At 40.2% G+C, this 20,474-nt stretch overlaps 1 protein-coding gene and 1 long non-coding RNA gene across 2 annotated transcripts in view; one reads left to right on the plus strand and one right to left on the minus strand.

The window, feature by feature from the left end:
* LOC101159995 (cAMP-specific 3',5'-cyclic phosphodiesterase 4C) overlaps positions 1 to 12,609 on the minus strand; it is a 36,004-nt gene extending 23,395 nt beyond the window's left edge. Inside the window, exon 1 of the mRNA XM_023957475.1 lies at positions 12,450 to 12,609. Within this exon, the coding sequence (XP_023813243.1) occupies positions 12,450 to 12,574 (125 nt within the window). The 5' untranslated portion in view covers positions 12,575 to 12,609. The remainder of the gene's footprint in view (positions 1 to 12,449) is intronic.
* LOC111947746 lies at positions 12,597 to 15,925 on the plus strand. The gene is made up of 2 exons (XR_002873674.1): positions 12,597 to 12,759; positions 12,971 to 15,925. It is a non-coding gene; the product is annotated as an uncharacterized LOC111947746 (long non-coding RNA).
* The last annotated feature ends 4,549 nt before the right edge of the window (positions 15,926 to 20,474 follow it).

Here is a 20,474-nt window from a genome sequence, read left to right on the forward strand (position 1 = left end):
GTATAAAACCCCTTCTTGCCCGCCTCCTTCAGTTCAACACAAGAGGTAGTATTTTTAACACATCACCCGTAACTCCCTCTCTGCAGGCTGGGGCTGCTGGGCCTCTTTTATTTCATCCAGACGGGAGAGAGATGAAGAAAAGAAGAAAAAGAGAGGAGTATGAGTCATCCAGTTCTACCTTTATGTCACTGTGGCCCTGTTTCTCCCCGCCATCTCGCTATCATTTTCTCCATCTTTTCATCTATCTATCTATCTATCTATCTATCTATCTATCTATCTATCTATCTATCTATCTATCTATCTATCTATCTATCTATCTATCTATCTATCTATCTATCTATCTATCTATCTATCTATCTATCTATCTATCTATCTATCTATCTATCTATCTATCTATCTATCTATCTATCTATCTATCTATCTATCTATCTATCTATCTATCTGCATCTTTGCATCCTACTGACATATATTTTAGTCCCAATAAATAAAAATGGCTAGCTTAATCTTTGGCAAAAAACAAGCAAACAAACCAACAAACCAGAAAATGCAGCAGAGGAGGAAAGCACTGATGGTGGATTTGAAGGCTGTGAAACGTTCCATTTCGCTTGTTGCTCTGAGTTAGACTTTAATGCATTTGTGGTGTTGCTGAACAAAAAGTGAGCACATCAATGAAAGGCTTCCCGCTTCTTTGTTTTGCACATTGTCCTTCGTATTTCCGCCCTGTGGGAGAGCTAAAAGCAACAGCGCGTTTTTCTAAAACAGTCAAAAGAAAACTCTTCTTTTACTGCCTTTTCCAGAGCGATTCTCACAGAGATGAGCGTTTGATGCCGGTGTGCAGGCATGTTAACTGTTAACATTTCTCAGTGTTCTCAGCCAACCTGCAGAAATTATTGAGCTCTCATGCTGATGAATCCATCACTTTGTTCATTAAAGCGTTGTCTGTTCCCAGTTAGATCCTGGGAAGGTTGTGTGCAGCTTTAAAAAGACATTTTAACCAAACATCCCGAACCTTGAGCTGGAAAACGTCGTGACACCAAATCTGCCTGAGGGAATCCTTTGGATCAGGTCACCATTAGTTTGCCACAGATGTTAGAGTAATTTCATCCGTTTCTCTTCAATTACAACATTAACAATCTAAAGGCACGCCAGCATCTCCGTTACCCTGCTCACCACTGCTTTGAATTAAACATGAATGTCACAATGCACCCTGTTTTTAGATTCACTACTTGAGATTGGCCGTGCATTGTGGAGAGATGGAGTAGGCTTGAGGTAAGACAAGTGAGACGTTTTTGCTGACTTTACTGCTGAGAACAGGAAAAGACTGAGACACTTTGTGCAACAGCTAAACAGATTTCATTGACTGAACCTCAAGTGGGATTCCTATTAAAGCTTGTGTTCAGGAGACTTCTCCAGGAGATGTTTGAAGTTCCATTTTGTTGTTTTGACAAGAAGGAAAATGCTCCTTTATCATCCTGAATGGTTGTTCTGAAATCTTAAACCGGTGTGGATTTGTTAGGGAAAGTCTCTGAGGGTGAACTTTGTTGCAAAGCAACGTGATTTCTACGGTGGCCCTGAAGTACAAATCCCACAAACAAATCACTCAATGCAAAAACATATTAAAGATCACATGCAAAGACAATTAAAAAAGCAAAACAAATGCTAAAAAAACTAAACGTTTCAGAAAACAAATGTGATTTACAGAAGTCAAGACAAAATGTTAAAAAACGAAACACAATAAGAAACCTTTAACTATAGGTATTCTGTGACATTATTGACTGGATGTTGATGTTTGATTTTTGATGTTTGAGTTTTCAGTTTCTGTATACTAATAAAAGTATTATAATTAGCACGGAGCATATCCAGAATCGCTTCATGCCCAATAACTTTTACTTGAAATGATCAACAAACGTCATCATCTAATCAGCGATGTCCCATAATACCCACCTTTTCTATTTTCTTCTTGTGTTTTTTTTTCTGTAAAATGCTTTTGTTTCCAAAAGTTGTTTTTTTTTGTTTTGTTTTTTTAATGGAAACCAGAAAACTGGCAGATTTTCTAATGAAATCCTGTTGCTCTCCAGAAACTATGTACTGAAAACAACACAGGCTTTTTAAAATTAGCAGCATAATCATATTTAAAAGACCACTGGAAATGCTTTTAAAATAGATGAAAATATTATTGGAGTGGGTCTTTAATATCTCCTATTTTCACCATGAAAACTTGCTGATTTTAAAATGACAAATTCAGGTTCTCAACAAGAACTTTTCCACTTTGAAAGTGGCGCAGGCTCCAAGAACAGTCGTTTAACTCTGTTTTCAGTTCAAGTCTGCTCTGTGGTCACTCGTGTAGAAAAAGCTTATTTCAGTTCACAGGAGAGTTTATAGTGAAGGCAAAAAGTTTCTGTGTGAACGTGCTGCAGGAAATGTCAAACAAAACTTTGAAGGATTTGTTCTCTGGAGAGTTCAGTTTTAGACAACGTTTAAAAAAAATGTACAATGCAAATACCATATGCTTTGAAAAATCATTTCAAATCCAAACCACTAAGAGATGCAAAGCAACATTTCTGTTTTATCGAAAGCACTTCACAGACCTTTAATGAAATAAAAATTGTGGTTTGGGAGTTTTCAATATGTTCTTGTGGCATTTTTCTAATGATAGACGACATGTATAAAGAAAAATGACCTTAACGTTGCTTTTCTGAGTATTTCCTTAGTCAAATCTTTGTGAATAAGAACCAACAAAACATTTTTTGTTGGAAACAGTCTGTAGTGACATAGATGCTACACTAGGGCCACAAGCTCCCTGCTCTGCTCTATACATCCACGTAGACTTTTGTTTTCTCATTTTAGCTGACATCTGGCTCAGAACCAAACGGCTGGTTGGCTCCAATATTGCTTGGCATTTTTGTTGCACTGGTGTTGTTATGTCAAGGTTGTGAGGGGCTGTAAGCTAGCGGAAGAGAATGTAAAGAGATGGATGATGGGAAATGGGAGCAAGCTTACTCTTCTGCAAATGAGTTTCTGCCACTCTGAAGAAACTGTCCTAGACAATCACACGGGTTTTTTGATTTAGGCTGAGAAGGGCATAATATACAAATAACAGAATTTAGAAAAAGAAAATGAAATAAAAAGAAACTTTACTCTGCAACTACACTAATAACTATAAAAGTAGACGGGAAAACTCAGGAAATTTGTGTTATTGAGACCTCAACAAGAAAATGAATATGTTGATTCAAGCTAACAGTGAGATATCATGAGGGAGAAAAGCTTAGCAGTGGGGGGCTATTTGTGGCAAAAGCGCCTCAGGGTCATTGCCTCGCTGTATGCGTCGTCTGATGAGTCAATTAGTCTGTCACTTCCATGTTATGCTGTTTGCTGCCATCTTGTCTGTCCTTTTACCTTTAGATTTGTTCATGGGCACTGTGAATTCAGACAAGTCTCCCCCCTGATACAAACTGTTTGCACTCCATTTTCCCCCAGCTCCTCACCACTGTGGCTCGAGCGCTCACTATCTGTTTGCCTTTAATCTGTCACAGTACAGTGCCGAGACCTGAACAACAGTCGTGTCCACTTTACGCTGTGGTCTTTAAATCTCAGCAGCACCGGCTGGAACGGCTGCTGCCTTCACACTGCTCTTGAAAACCCAGAGGAAATTGAACGCTGTCAGAGACGGATGTTTGCAGTCGTGTGTGTTATTGTGTTTATCTGTGTTCTGAATGCAGAGAAGCATTGATTGACTCCTGCCAACTCTCAGTCCATCTACAATTTGTGCGTCCTTTTATTTGATGGAAATGCAGCGTAACAATGTTGAACGCCGATAAGTGAAACGCAGTATGTTTATTAGCAGAAAAGCCAGTGAACCTGTGGAGCCAAATGCCTCTTTACTAATGAAAAGAGAATAGAGGAAGAAATTGTGATTGGTTAATGGACCCTGAGTGCTGTGGTAATATTAAGAAAAAAAAACAAAAAAACACCAGAGCTGGGAAATATGGGCTGTGAGAATCCACAGTATGTCCAAACAGAATGCATGTCTCCCACTCTGCATGTTCCTAGACGCTGTCCGTCTCACAAATGCATCCACACAAACACATGCTCGCACACAGAATGCACGGTAACTGTGCCAGGGTAGCTCTCTGCCTGTCACAGATCAGGATTGAACAAAAGCCACGCACACACCTCATGAACTATTGTTCCTCCAGCATCAAACAGGGGAGATTCTGAAGAAGTCATAAAGCAAAGAGAAGATTTAATTTTGAGTCAGCGGCTGAGGCGTCACGACAGTACGGAGTAATGGTGACAAACTCTTTACCATCATGATGAATGCTTCCATAGGAGACGTGCCATGCCCTGCAGGATCCAAAATGAGGACATTACACACATACTCACACAAGTCTTTCACATTATCGCTCACTTGTGATACCGTTCCCATTTGCACATTTTCTTGTGCACAAACACACACCGCATACTGATGCTCAACCGAATGCTCCTCCATGGGTTCAGCCTAGCCGTAGCAGCAACCATTCTCAATATCATGCTATATATATTGAAATATGGAACAGAAACTGAAACGAAGCTCAATAAAACAGTGTGAGCTGAAGCTGGTTTGGTTTAATCTCATTACTCCAAGAGCCCCAGGCTTCTCTCTTCCTATTTATAGCAGCCTGAGAAAAAGGAAGGCTGGCATTTATGGACACAGCAGCATCAGTGATGTGCACAACTGAGGCCATGAGTGGCAAAGGACACGACCAGCAGCAGACAGGGCTTCAAATTTGATCCGACAAAATACGCAATTGTCGCTCATCCCTGAAGACAAAAGCCCTCTTTGCCCGAGCTCTGCTCACATGCACACTTTCAGGTTCTGTTCCTCGCCTTTTGCGTCAACTTTACACTCTGTAGATTCTGCCTTGGTTTAACCTGTTTAAGCTAGCAGCATTTACAGCGCAATTAAAGCCCTCCGCTGTAATTAAGCTAAGAATTCTCTGAGGCTGTCATCAAGTTCAGCTCACCTCCTGTCTTTGACCTTGGACCATGCTGCTGTGAGCATATGAAGGATTAGGTAGACTTGCTCAGGGACATCATAGCTCTTTAGGGGCAAACATCAACAATAAATAAATAAAAACAAAGGAGGTATTCCTCTTCTGGATAAAATAAGAGAACACTCAGATCTTTGTTAGGTAACCTTGCACACACAAGGAGCTCTTAAATCTCTAAATTGCACAAACAGAAAAGCCTAAGGCCATTCCGCTCCTACTGTAATTACATTGCCTTAGCTGGAGGGGGGGGGGATACATTTTTCATCAGCATCTTTTGGAAAATCCATCCAGTTAAGGTTAACTCTGTAATGAAGAATGCCACTGAAGGGCGGCTCTTAACCTTAAACAAGTGATCTCCGAAATGTCAAAAACTCAAACTTGAAAGAAGCATCACACAAAAATACCACCCTGAACCCTTAAGCTCTCCTTTTTTCTCAGCTTGAGAGTGGCTCCTTAATGTGTGAACATGAACATGGCCTACAAGACATGGTTGGATGGGTTATGAAGCTCACACTTGACGTAGGAGAGGTCAGGTCCTGTAGCAGCGGCTTCCTCACAGGGGAATATGGTGCGTGCAAGCCCTGAAGCGCCCCCAGTCAGCTATAAATCATCAGCAGCTTCATGCATTATGAAAAATTCTCAGGTCTTCATGTAAATCTTGTTGCAGCAGCACAGGTTGCAGGTGCTTTATACGTGGTGACAAAGAGAAATGGCTGTGACCAACAACATACGCCCGCTATTATCTGCGCTCTAAGACACACTGTAATGTCGATCCAGGTGGGCACATATACATAAATCCCCTTTTAATTAGACATAAATGCCTACGTATTGATAGAAAAGTGACGTTTTTGGAAAACAGATTAAAAAACTTGCTTCATTTTCATTCCTTCCAATATTTCTGAAGGACTCATCACAACTTAAAAAAAACAAATAAACATGACTATATTAATGAATTGTTCCTCTGCAAAAGGAAAGGAGGGTTACTGAGCAGAAAAGAAATAAATAATAGATTTAAGCTATTCACTTTGTAGAAATATTCTTGCAAAGACCTGCAACTGAGACCTGGACGTGCATGAGACGCTAAGGAGTCGAGGCTGAGCCAATACCACTGCATGTGAAACGAAAGGTTAATAAAATAAATGTCGATGTAGCTTATTGATCCAAATCGTAACAATGTCCCCAAACTCCTTTCAAAGAGAAATAAAATGTAAAAATGTGTTGTTATTAATTGATGATTTATTATGGCAGCACAGAAAAATATATCAATTCTCTGCATGAGCATTATCACTTTTGTTCTGCTGTTACCACATTGCTTCTTTTTAGATTTTTGTTTATTTCAAAAATTCTAATGTTTAAAAAAAACGTTCAGCACTGATCATCTTCATTAATCTTTCATTAATACTATACCAATGCATTTATATATATGTAGTATAAATCTGCAGTCTTCTAATGATCACATATCATGGGTATTCTAAAGCGGCCACAACCTTTCAGTTAATCTTCTATGAGCAACAAACACTGAAGATGCAGAAATCAATTTGGCCGACCTCTATTGGCACGGACGTGAAATGTCAGCGTGCCCTCAGGTGCCTGAAATAAATAGAAAAAAAACAAAAAGAAAGGTTTGATGGCAAATCATAGACTTGAGAAGCTCTAAAATGTTTGTTTGTTTTTTTTCATTTCTATGAGCAAAGAACTATGAAATACAGGAAATAACTAAACCTTATAAACTATACAACATTTTCAAAGATTTTTTTCCACGTTTCAAAAAATCTATCACCATAACTGAGTTCTGGCAGATCTTTATCTTTTTTTGCTGCTAAATTCAGACATCATCAGATTCATAGAGAAACATCCTGGCAGCCTTTATTTTGACATTTCTGGATAAGCATTTTTTCCAGTTGAGTTGAAGCAACATCCCTTTTATTATGCTGAATCAGATCAGGAAAGCAGAAAAACGATCTCATCCTTCATTTCCTGCCCACTCTGACAATAAAAATAGTGAAATGTTGAAGATCTCACCAAAGGTTTGGGACTGGTCCATGGCTCACGTCAGCGACGTGGTAGAATATTAATAACGCCATCTGTCCTCGTACTCCAAACAGGACTTTCTTCCTGTAAAAAATGACTCTGGGCCAGCTATTTTTTGGGCAGGAAAACTGACCACAGACAGCGAGACCTTAGATGAGACACTGGAATCAGCAGACAGTGGAATAAGCAAGCAGTCTTCCAGCACAGAATGTGGTCTCCAGGTACAAGCCTTCAATCGTTTTTTTGTTTTTTGCTTGGAGTCTGTTACCCCACAACAGTCTGACAGTGCCGTGCTCGACAGGTGAGCGCCGTTTGTTCCTCCTTACTCACACGGCTGACAGAGGCTTGTCAGTCTCAGTCATTCAGGAGATCCACATAAAGAAAACCTGAAGCACTGTTTCGGAGGGCTTTGCCCTTTCTTTTTCACTGTGTGCCTCAACATCACAGCTGTGTCCTGACCTGCAGCAAAAGTGAACCTCACCAATGAGTTCTCTCTCGACTTTCATAAAAAAAAAAAAAATCAAGCGCTGCACACAGTTGACATCTAAGTCCAAACCCAACTCTCAGCGATGAAGGCCTTCTCGATTTGAAGTGGGCAGTTTGATTGCACTCAAAAGATTTTCCCTGTCAGCCACTCACAGCAGCCACGGGCCTGTGGAATAAATTACCAACACTGCTGTTAAAGAGCTTTACGTTCTGCGCCACGGGAAATCATAAATGTAAGGTGATTTGAAATTCAAAAGATGTTTTTTTTTCTTTTAAGAGGTGGTGGTTTTTGATCTCCCAACCAACATTTTTCTCTTCAAACAACCCTCTTTTAAATGCTTGGAGCTATTTAAACTCAACAACAACGGTTGTCCTGCCATGTGAGGACGTCTTTTTTTCTTCTTATGTTGCAGAAGTTTTTACAGACTTGTTTGGAGCTTGAAGAAAAACAATTTCATATGAGGTCAAAGGTTGGCGGTTTAGTGCTCTGCTGGAGTGTGAATGCTTGAGATTCAGATTTTGCCTCCAGGGGGAAGAGACTCTACAGGGCGCCAAAGATGACAATGGATGAGAGAGGGCGAGTCGGATAAAATGATAGATTCACAATAGTGTGCTCATTGCCGCTGTAAGCAAGAACAAGGCTATCAGAGAGAATCTTGGAAGCTGCTGGGAAACAGCGAGATGGGCCACACAACAGCGAGACAAAGGCGAGAACGGAAATAGAGATGGAATCAATACTTCCCATTTTCACCGGGGTGAAAAGAGGCACGCCCAGGAGAGGATCAAAAAGAGACAGGCAGCAATCAAAGACACTCATTTGAATGGACAAAAGGCCAATGCAAACAATATGACGCGATAATGCCCAGCATTTTGCATCAGAAGCAACAGATTCATAATAAACTGTGGCAGAAAGTTCAATAAAGGTGATTCTATGAATATGAGCATGATCAGAAAAAAGACTGGGGGATGCTTGAGACCGAATGAAAGCAGTCAAGCTGCATCAAACATAGAACTGTAGGGAGTAATTTGCGTTGCTGTGCAGGGTGTTGCTGCTCACTTGGTTTCCTTTTGCTGGGATCTCTGCCCATCCTATAATGTGTTAAAGCGCAAAAAAACAGAATGGCCAGCCTATCTTTTTTTAGGTGGATTTGGTGTGAATTTAATTCCAAAACAAAGCTGCCACAGTTTTCCTTTCAAGCAAGAGGAATATGCAAAAATGTGGTTATAGCAGCAATCTGGCTAATTATTGGAGCCTGGAGTCAGATGAAGTGTTTGGAGGAGATGAAACACACCTCAGATGAGCGCTGCGTTCACTGCCCTCCAGCACTCACCTGCTGGACACATCACTAAAAAAGCATGGTGAGATTTTACCTGAGCTTCCTGGGAACTATCCGAGCCAGCCAACAGCGAGCAGCGTTCCAGTACACGAGATGCCTCCAGATACTAATTAGCGCTTAGAGTAAAGAGGAAGAGTGATGTTTCCACAGAGGAGCGCAATCTGTAGCTTAAACAGATGGCTCCACCATACAAATGAGATAAGAGGTCCATTACTTAGAGCTCCAAACACTTTAATTGGGAATATTCCTGGATACCTTGGAAGGTACGGGACAGTTTTTTTGAAATGTAGACATATCATCACTATGAAAATACAGTTTATTTAGTAATTAGTTGAAAACACAACCATCATGAGCAAAAGCTCTTTGTTGTGGCAGGGTATCAGTAATAATGAAAAAAGGAGCGTCTCCAGCTTAGAAATCTGCCCTGGATCTCCAGCTTGTAGGGGAAAAATGTCTGAGAATGCATTAAGTGGTCGTGCGAAGGCGAGCGGGGCTTTCGTGTGAAGTGGTTGCAGATGACTGAACAGGGAGAAAGCAGGTGTCTGCTGTTGTTGAACTATCTGAAGGCAACACTTCTTCAGCAAAAGGTGCAAAAATATTCCATTTCTTTTCACCGTCACAGGCACAGGAGTCATGACGTCTTTCCAGCAGGATCTGCTCCATACTGACACACTTAACATTTAAACCCATAAAGTAGTCCATGCTAGCTTGGCCTTTTTTCGGGTAGGGGGGGTAAATTCTACAAAAGCACAAAACAAGTAACCATAGCAACAGATTTGTGGGAAGATCTGCTTATTCTTCAATGTCAGTGGTTCATGTCGGTGATTAAACTTCCCAGGGTGCATTGGGCATGGGACCTGATGACTGATACGCTCATATTAATGTCCTTTGACAAAAGCAGTGACATGACAGTTGAACAAAAGACATCAGGGATGAGAGGAGGAGGCAGAATGACACCCATGGGGGTTGTTGATTGCCACCAAGACTGCCATTTTGCAGGATATAATATAGGCATAAAAATAGACAAGTGAAAACAGCTGCAGACAGCAATTCTTCTGAAAACAGGACATATATGACTAAATTCTTGACTCTGGAAGTAATTTGCTTGTAAGGGTTTCAGCTGCAGCCACACAGCTGAGTGTGTTTCTCTTTGAACCCTGTCTGAAGCTATTTTTCCATCAACTCTCTGGATGATTGATCTTTTGAACTTTTAAATAGGGTCTTCAACTTCTCAGTGACTGACCCATCATGTGTTTGGATGACATGAGGGCCGTGCTCTGGGTCAGTCAGTTCTCCACCGATCAAAGACCAATTATTTTTCCCATTCCTCTCCAAATGTACTCAGTCTACCCAACCGAATGCATTTGATCTGTAAAATTCTTTATTATACAAAGCAGGAATTTCCTAAATCCATATTTTTTTAAAGAATTCAATTCAATTCAATTTTATTTGTATAGCTCAAATTCACCACAACAGTTGTCTCAATGGGCTTCGTATAGGTAATTGAAAAAGTTAAACAAAACAACAAACTCAAGAAGAGATTATTTATAATGTTTGCTCAAAACTGTCAGCTTGAAAAGGAGAATCATTTTCCTGCACTGCAGTGAAACAAACACATTTCCAGTGAAAAACGCAATGGGCTGCCCTTCACGGACCAGAATCATTGCAAGTTTGCCTTGAGCTAAAAGTACAGAGCTGCTGCATCAACACAGATGTTCATGAAGCTTGTTGAAATACGAGCAGAAATGAGGCATCTCCTCAAAGCTGGAAATAAGCAATGAGGTGGAAATTACAGTAAAATGTGAGAGGAAAAATAATAACAGCAAAACAAAAGCCTGACCCCCCACTGATATTAAAATAAAAAAAACAGGACATACTGTGAACCGCACAGGTTAAAGTCCAGGCTTCCCCTCATCTACACCCCTACTTTTACACACACACACACCCCCCCACACACGCACACACACACCCCCACACACACACATACAGTGTGTAAATGCATTTAGGCAACTAATCTTGCCACACAATGTTTATCCAGCAGTTCCTGCACGCACCTGTCTTCTGGACCAGCATGGTGCAAAAACAACCACAGATCACACACATCTCTTCACCGCTGTGCTGAGGTTCACTCACACACAGCTGGAGCCGGCTTAGTCTGCCCTCAGAACTGAGCTTGTTGGAATCAAATTATCTATTTCTTTAACCACCCACAGAATGGAAAAAGCGTGCAATGCACGAAAACTTGGCCTTATCTCAACCTGTGACCTGGAGTCTAAAATGCAAATTAGACAGAAAACCCCTCGGACGTTACCTGTTACTGTTAAAAAAGACACGAAAACGAATAGATGTTTGTTTTCTAAAGACCAATCATGTTTCCATGGAATTTGTGCAAAAGTCTCCCTATTGGGAGTTGCTGCTGGTTAAGACGGCATCATAGGAGTCAGCAGGAGTTCATCATGTAAACTACATCTTTCATTTAGCTGAACATGTTGGGGATTTCAGATTCATTAGACGTGGACTGTAAGATGTTGCACATGAAAGAAAACACAGAGAAGGCCTTGACCATCTCTTCGTCAGACAATATCCACAGACACAGAAAGAATGAGTCACATCAGCTGCAAGCCTCACTGTAACTCGTGCTGAACAGGCTGTACAGTCTTGGATAAGGAAAACTACCTGCTTCCCTTCACTGACAAGTTTAGAAAAAAATGGCACCTAGTTGCACCCTGGTTGAAAAAATTAATGTAAAAAAAAAGGTTGAGTGGGGAGCCATCCTTCATGAAAGGACTTGAATCTGATCTGCCTGGTTACCCTACCTCCTGCAGTTTGACTTGAAAACTGATAGTTTTGTTTGGTTGCAGATCTAAAATGTAACATAATTCCGCAGTGTTGGACGATGTCTTCCCTCCCTTTTTCTCTCATGCAATGAATATTTTACTGTCACATCGGATCAGAGGGCAACCCTGTTAGCTTATTAGACGCTGTCTGAAACGTTCTGTGTGACACAGGTCCAGCAAAAGCTGCATCGTTTAAAAAAACACTCTATTTATTTACCTGCAACCCACGTATGGGATCAGAGGTCAATAAGACCCAGGTAGTTTTTAGACTCCAAATTCCCCCCCCCCCCCCCCCCCCCCCCCCCCCAATGAAAGCCCAGAGCGCGCGTTGTGCCAGTGCCTTGCACACATGAGCGCATGCACCCACCGGACCTTAAGTGCCATTAAAAGAACTGGAGCGCGTGTTACTCATTGACCATATGTAGTCTAACCTGTGGACGCTCTTAAAACTGTTATTTGCAGATGCTGCTTCTGCGTTTTGAGTGGGTGGGCTGCTTCGCGCTCCTCACACATAATACAGTCTATCCAAAGACGCATAACGCACCGACAAACCCACGCGTCCCGCCTCCCGATAGAAAGCTCAACATATCAGTTAACCCTTAAGGCGCACTGCGTTAATTCGCACTCATTAAAATGCCTCCACCCCACCCCCGTTTACGCGTACGCCTCGTGGGCTGTCATCGGCTATTATTGGGATGTTTGGAATGCGCATTGGCTCTGTCGCCTACCGTTTATTCCCGACACAGTTTCCGATGGATGTGTTGGTGGTCCCGTGGAAGGAGGACGGCCAGGACATTCGAGACTTTTTCAGTCCCGGTCGGTCGCTCGTATCCATGGCGTCAGAGCGCTCCATGTGCCGGTGGTGGTGCCGGTCGGTGTCTGAGTACCCCCGGTGTTTGATTTTGATCGGGGTCCGGGGTTGTCTCCAAAGATGCTGTGGAGGTTTTAGAGTCGCTTGTCCTTCCCGGGGAACCGGGAGCGACAGGGAAAGACTTTTCTTCGAACATGGTGGTGGTTCCATCATTGTGCCCAAAAAAAGTTAAGATTCCTTTTTAACTCCGATCAAATAATATGGCTGTATTCGTTTCTTTTAAAAACAAAAAATGGTTTCATGTCCCTGTCTGCCACTTGGTCTCAAAGAGAACAAATCAAAGTGACCAACTGCTCTCTGAATAGCATCAAAAACTGTCACAGTGATAGCCTGACAAGTTTTCAGAAAATCATTAATCTCATTATTGTTCCATCCCAGAATCTACGCTCTACCGTGATCCTCAGCAGTCCGGGGTTTGGGTAAAAAGGCACCAGTCCTGCTGCTTCTCCTGAAGTTTGACGCCTCATCGCCCATGGCGCACAAGCAGACGACAGTATTTGTTCTAGGAGAATTTATTGCTTTTTATTAGCCACTTTTTGCAAACATGCGAGAGAGAAAAAAACCTCTCTGGCGCTGGCTCCTCTCTGCGGGGTATTATTGCTGTCCTTATGTCTCCCAGTTAAGATGAAACCTCCAAGCAGTTTCCATGAAACTCCTCAGTCCATCACGGCTCATGCAGAACTACTGCATCTCTGTGCGCACCCATGGCGCACAGATCTCCAGTAATCCCTCCATGGAGATGATCGATCCAATCCTTCTAATGAGATGTGAAATTCAATTATCGCTCTTGAACAAATCTGATATTTCCCCACCCCCTAAAAATACAAAAAAATAAAATGAAAAATGATAAAGATTCTTTTACTCCTGGCTCCCCGCAGCTTCAGTCAAGATGGTCCAAAAGACAATTTGATATTTGAGGAGATGCCGTTTTCCTTCTCTATTCGGGCCATCATCTCCTTGTCCTCATATTTGCAGGAGTTCGACGACAAACATTTGCTTCATCTCAGCGCGCTCTCCCTCTCCTCCTTCCTCTCTCCCTCTCTCCGCGGTGGATGGGTGGTTGTTCCTTTTATGCGCTCATCCATTATGATTTGCTCCATGAGCTCGCAATGCGCATTTCCTTCGCCAAAAGACAACACAGCAAATCGGTCATTTGATTTATGAAACTTAATTTTGTGGAATTCAAAATCCAGCTCCTTGTGTGTGATTTTACAACAAGCAAAAGTTAAAACTATTACTCTGTTTGCAAGACTTTTTCCTTTCTTTTCAGTCTCTTGTTTGTCTCATCTTTGTGCGTCTGAAGTGCGTGTCAGCATTAAAGGTGTCCCTATTATTGTTTCCACTGCTATTTTTAAACAAGTCAAAGCCTTGCACTGTTTATCATTCTGCACGTAGTTAACAAAAGTGTCTGCTGTCTCCCCACCTTTACGTAATAAAGCCCAAAACATCAATGATACTGTTAGTTTGATCAATTTCAGGACAGGAGTTGCTTTAAAGCTAAAGGTTGATCTTGTTTTATGTGTCTTTTTATTGTATTAAAAAAGAACACAAAAGATAAATTCAATAGTTTATTGTTTGTTAAACTTAGAGGAAATTATTTTGTCTATTTCCAAAGAAGCGTGTAGATTTAAAAGCTTAAACTCAAGCATCAGTTTCATATCCTCTCACAGCTGGAATTTCCTTTGATTAAATCAATTTAACATAAAAAGAAATGGGAATTTTACATTTCAGGAAGTTCAGACAGAAGCAAAACTGTCAAAATCCCTGGAATTTATCCTTCATTATAAATCAAAAACATGGTCAAGCTGTGCCATCTTGGTCAAAGTCATTGGTGCCCTTGAATGTCCTCTGTTTAATTACTTTCCTGAATCAAAAATCAAAAACTTTGACCTCAAACTGAGTTTGGTGACACTGTTTGAGGATTTCAGGCTTTTCTTATTGCCCTCTGAGGATTTCTTGCTTGTCCTCTTGGCCATCAGAACCTGACCTGGTTCAGTCTGAAGTGATTCAGATCTCTCCAGGTCAAAAATGTGCTTTTTGATGAAATAATCACCTGTGAAATTGTCATTTGTTTGTTAAAAGCATTTCTTGTGCCTTAAACGCCTCATTCCACATTAATTAAATACAACTTAAAACACTGTTGTTCTTTGATGTTAGATAAGTTCAAATATTTGGACAACAAAGTTCGTCAATAGTGTATGTGGTCATTTTACTTCATTATAATTGAGAAAATATAATATTTTTCATTAAGTAAGAAACATGATAAAGTAATATCATTTTAATGTAAATTCGTCCTTATGGAAATTGGACCTTATGCCTCTCTCACATATATTTTAATAAATGAATACAATCATGCAAACCTGCCTGACTTGCATTTATTTACAGTCTTTCCAAAAATGATTCATGAATCATCTATAGGTACACTTTTACCAGACTAGGAGTGTATTAAATTGTGTTTCATTCAAAAGAAACTGAATGAGAATTGTTGGGCAATGTTATCCATTAATTTCTTCTTTTTGACCTTCTGCAGCAAGGTTTTGTCCACACCTTCCTGTTCATTTCCTGAATTACCTCTAGAAAATAAAATCACCTGATAATTCTTCCAGTTTTCCAATGCCTGAAGCTCCTGAGAAAAGAGTGAGGATTCAGGATTCTTACAGCTGTGCTCGCTCACGTATCTTTTCTCAGTGAGGATGTTTGCTGGATTCATCATCGAGCTTCAGCCTTGAAGAGCCTTCAGATTTCCAAAGAAGGGCAGAAAATGGGACATCTGGGTTGCTCTGCTTGTTGCCACTGGTGACCCTCCGGCAGAAAAGATGCTAAAAAATGAAATAAACAGGAAGATGTGTGGATGCACTGTTAACCTCCTTTTCCTCTGCCAGCAGTGTGAATTCTCACAGGAGCAAAGCTGTCAGTGAAATAAGTGGTAGTTCTGGCAGATTATTACTAGAAGACAGCTTCTGGACTGACAAAATTTTAGGAAGTTGATTTACACAAGGGGACTCATTCTGAAAAGTAATGATGGTTAAATGTGAGTCTGCAGGACCATAGAAAGTGGGGAGTCGTGCTTTGCTAATGTTCTGCCCACAGCTGCAGAGCTTGATGTGCAGCAGGCTCTACTTTAGCAGGAGATGAGCCTCACTGGGGAGGTGGTGTCAGTAAGAATTTCCTGAAAGTCCACCTTTTCCTTGGAGTCAGCTGAAAGCATTCTCCCAAATGTCCCCAAAAGGTGGTGCCTCCATGCTGGCACTTTCAAACAGAAGAAAGGACATGGTCACAGAGGAGCAAAAGGCATACCAGATGACTTTCATTAAATATGCATGCAAAAAAAAAAAAAAATCCAACAAAAGACTTTCCCTATCACAATCCTGCTTTATTTAGATCTCACACGAAGCAAATCGTTGTAAGCAAAAAGCAGATTCAAATCTGATTTTTTTAATTAGCAAAAAAAAAAAAAAAAAATCAATAAAAAAATCCCAATTCAGAAAATGCTGGAAGCTGGTTTAAAAAAAAAAGTCCAAACCCTCTGCTTTTCATTAATTCGTTGGGCTCACTGATAAAAACTACAACTGAAAAGCAAAGAACAGGCTTTTAAAGAAAAAGAAAAATGTATGTGTGTTTTGCTGTAACCTCTGAAGACGGAGCTAATATTTGAGCCAATCCTTAAAATATGTAGTCTTAGGGCCCCAATTAAGCAGAATTAATTATTGTGGTAATATTACCCACAAAAGTGTGGACACCAGGTCTTAAGAAGTTAATTTTAATGTCTTTAAAGGTAATCCACAGTCTCATTTAGTAAACTCCCTCAGCACTCAGAAGTACATCTAGTTAATAGTCAACAGCAACAAAAAAAGTCATGTTACCTAATAAAGCATGAATCTGGAGGACAAAATGAAATTGTAAGCCCCACTGGAAAACAGAGAATAAATGTTAGTCAAAAAGTGTTAAAGTAGAACTTGGAGTAAGGTAAACATAACCCAAAATCTCCACAACATCTCTGGTTTTGTTCTGTTAAAAATGTAGGGATCTGAAAGGGCTGGTGGCACAGTGGTTAGCAGCTGTGTCCTTTTGTGTGGAGTTTGCATGTTCTCCTTGTTCATGGATGGGTTTTCTCCAGGCACTCTGGTCTCCTCCCACAGTCCAAAAACATGCTTCATGTGTCAATTGGTATCTCTAAATTGCCCCAGCAATGGACTGGCAACCTGTTCAGGGTGTGCCCCACTGTTGTCCAATTTAGCTGGGATAGGCTCCAGCAACCCTGTGATCTCGAAAGAGACTCAGCTGATTCAGAAAATGTACACTGAGCCCCAAATAGTACACGGAAAACTGCTGGGGAAAAAGATCTGGTTCAGTAGAGACATTCAATCCAAACTTTGCACAGATAGAAGAACACTGGTTTTATTGTGACGGTTCTGTTCCACTGTACTGGAAAAAAAACAGTGCATTTCACCTTTGAAATGGTGCTGCAAGTTTGAAGGAGCATGCAATTATGGAAGGACAACCAGTAATCTGGATGGGACTTGTGCAATACCATAAAACTCAGCTGTGATATGATTTAGTAGTAACACAAACAGAAAGAAAGTGAGTAGTCAAAAAACCAAAACAACCTCCTCAACTAATGACTTAAGAAAGTACAGTCACACACAGAGTGACAATACTGATTATCAGCATGACAAAAAAAGTCCTTTTGTGCCTTTAAGCTATTCTTCCACACACAACTGAGGCCCATTTACAACATAATAATCTGCTATCAAATCTTTATTTCTTCCAACTGTGATCAGTCCACCAAATAGCAAGAGACTTTTTGGTAACAGACAAATTAATTTCAAAGCTTACCAAACACATTGATGGTCTATAAAATTGGCCTTCAGCTCAGTATAGTTGATTGCAGGAATAGAACCTGAATACAAGCTTTATTACATAGAAAGGCGTTACTGCAAATTTATTTATCGTAAAAAAGATTGCAAAATCTTCTCTGCAGAGCAGTTAGGATGAACAATGTTCAAAAGCACCTTCCTCCTGAAAGCAAAAGTGTTATTTCCTGCACACAATAAATTTAAATCTTGGTAATAAAAAATAAATAAATAAAAACAAGGTCCTGGCTGGGTTGGAGATGTCTAGCCTGGTTTCGAGCTGCACTGTAATTACAGGCTGTAGGAATTGAATGACACTCTAAGGAGCTGCTTTTCTCTTTTTTTCTTCTCAGCCCTGGTCTAAATTAAGCCATTATTTTTCTGCTCTTTCTGTGCTTTCAGAAAAAAAGAAAAAAACTATCCATATCTAACTTGTGTGTTACATATGATGACATATTGTTGTGTGTCATGATATTAAACTTCAAGCTAATAAACAGCAGGTAAACAGACAGAACAGGAACATGTGGCACAGAAGATTAGGTGAGGTTGATTAAAGGTGTTTGAGCAGATATTCAGGTCATCTTGTGTGAAAAGTATCACCTTTCAATTATTACCTGACTTTTAGACTTTGTCAGGATGGATTTGAATCATTGGATTACACCACAGAGAATCTGTTTGACTAAACCAGCTCTGGGAAGAAGCATTGTCTTCTTCTTTTTTTAAATAAAATGACCCTGCAACCTCATCATTATCTGTTTTCCATAAAACTTTTAAATTAGTCTGAAAAAACGGTGTTGTTTTGCACTTTTGCCAGTCTGCAGAACCACACAAATGAGCCCAGAGGAATGGAAAAACAATTTCTTCTGTGTCTTTGAAGGCCACGACAGGCTCAAAAAAAGCACAGCTGAACTCATTTTCTTATGGTTGGTTTTTTGAAATGTTTAAATATAGAAAAGCAAGAATGTCAAGCAGTTTAGGGCCTGTTATTGCCTGATGCTAATTTAATTTGACTATCAGACTCCTCTGATATTTATGTACATGTATGATTGCCAGGTCAAATGCATGCAGCCTTGTGCTGAATTATTAACTCAAAGGGAAAAACAAAGGTAAATTTTGGACAGAGGCTTTAAGAAAGAAAGGGTTTGCTCTCAGAAAAGGTTTTATCTTATTCTATTTCTCCACGGGCTTCATGTGCTTTCTCATTTCCACATAATTTCTAACCTTCTGAGCTTAGAGGGTTTTTTTTAATCCCTTTTTTTTGACAAAATCTTGTTTCAGACTCAAGGCCCGCACAAGACACTGTACTCTTTTTTTTACCTCACAACTCATCCTAATTTAATTATATTTATGTTTTTATTTGATAAGAAAAACATTGAGAACTAAAAGTTAACTGCACTCTAAAATGCAGCTGCTAAAGATGTTCAGTTTTGTTTCCTTGAAGGGTGGTTTCAGAGTTTCTGTAGCCTGATGGAGCAAAAATACTTTAAAAATGTGCTTTTTTTTCATTAAAAACAAAGAAAAGCAAAAAATTAAAAAAAATACCGGTATAAGGACATTTGTGACTCTGAGTTAAGCAAGTAAAGAGAGAAAAAAACGATTACGGACTAGACAATTAATCCTTTTAGAATGACTTTTCGAACAACATAAATATTTAGGCATTCTGTGCGGAACATTTTGAGCCAATGCTTGATTCAGAGCCCACAAAAACTCCAAGTTCAGCTGCAACAGTTTACCTTGAACAAATAAAAAGGAACAGTTGAATATCTTGTGTCCAAACATAAAAAAAACTCCAAAATAATTCAAAATACGGTGACTCGTTCTTTTTTTTGTTGCAAAGCGGGTGCAATTTTAATTTTTGTCTTTTTGAGTTAAATCAGAGATGCTCAAAACATTCGCTGCAGCATTAAAGCTAACAGTGGATCATAAAATGCCTTTCAAAGAGAATCCATTCCCCCTTGATGGCTTGAAAACAGATCTGTGCCAAATCATTAGCACATTTCAAGGTTCTTTGTGTAAAAAAATAAAGAGTAGAGGAAACCCAGTCAGAATGGAGTGTTGCTCTGCGTGCTTCTCTTGTCTGAGTCAGCCGTGTACTTCATTTAGCAAGCATCTGATTTATTATGACCAACCCCACCAAATGGCTCCCCCTGTTATACATTCATTTTGTGAGGAATAATTGAAATGCCAAGCAGTCTTACTTAGTCAGTCCACATGAAAGAGACGGTTGGGCAGCCACTAGGCTTCTGTGTGCATCCTGTTTGGAATTTAATGTTGGTTGGTAAGAGTAGGAACAAGATCAAGCATGCATTTACGGACAAATTAGCTTAAACTGAGCTCCAGGGAAGGTTTCTTTTCAAAGCTGGGGGCCAATAACAAAAGACACCGGAGATCTGCATGTCCAGCAGAGACGGGGACTGTTTGGTCTCTGGCCTTTGGGAACTCGCTGGGCATCCGGATACGCTGGAATATAGATCTACCCTCAGCCAGTGGCGGGTCATAAAATAATAATCAGCTTCTCTTATCCAACAGTGAGCAATGTCTAGCAACAAATGTTTGCTCACAATGGTGTGATGAAAAGCAAATGCAACGTGCTAGAATTTTGCTTGGGGTAGGAGCTTAGAGGAAACCACCAAGTCTTCGAGTTTCCTTTATATCAGGCGACCTAAGTTACATCGTTGTCATTATCAGTGGAAGTCCACAGACTCTACGGAGCAGAGGAGCTAGACTATACAACAGTTTTGTTTTTCTGACATCTTGGGTTGTAGTTAAATGTACAGTCATGACATTCAAAAAAGAATAATGAATTGTTCCCTCAGTTCATGATAATTCATAATAATTTGTGTCCACAAATTATTCTTTTGTGCACAATTTAGTATTTTATGGCCACAAATGATAATTTTCTACACTCAAGGTAGTTCTTGTGGGCAACAATTACTATTTTGTCAACACTAATAAATATTTTTGGGGCTCAAATTAGCATTTTGTGTGCACAAATTAGTATTTTAGTGTCTGCAATTCCTATTCCAGTT

Source organism: Oryzias latipes, chromosome 8 (assembly GCF_002234675.1).
Source record: "Oryzias latipes chromosome 8, ASM223467v1".
NCBI lineage: Eukaryota > Metazoa > Chordata > Actinopteri > Beloniformes > Adrianichthyidae > Oryzias > Oryzias latipes.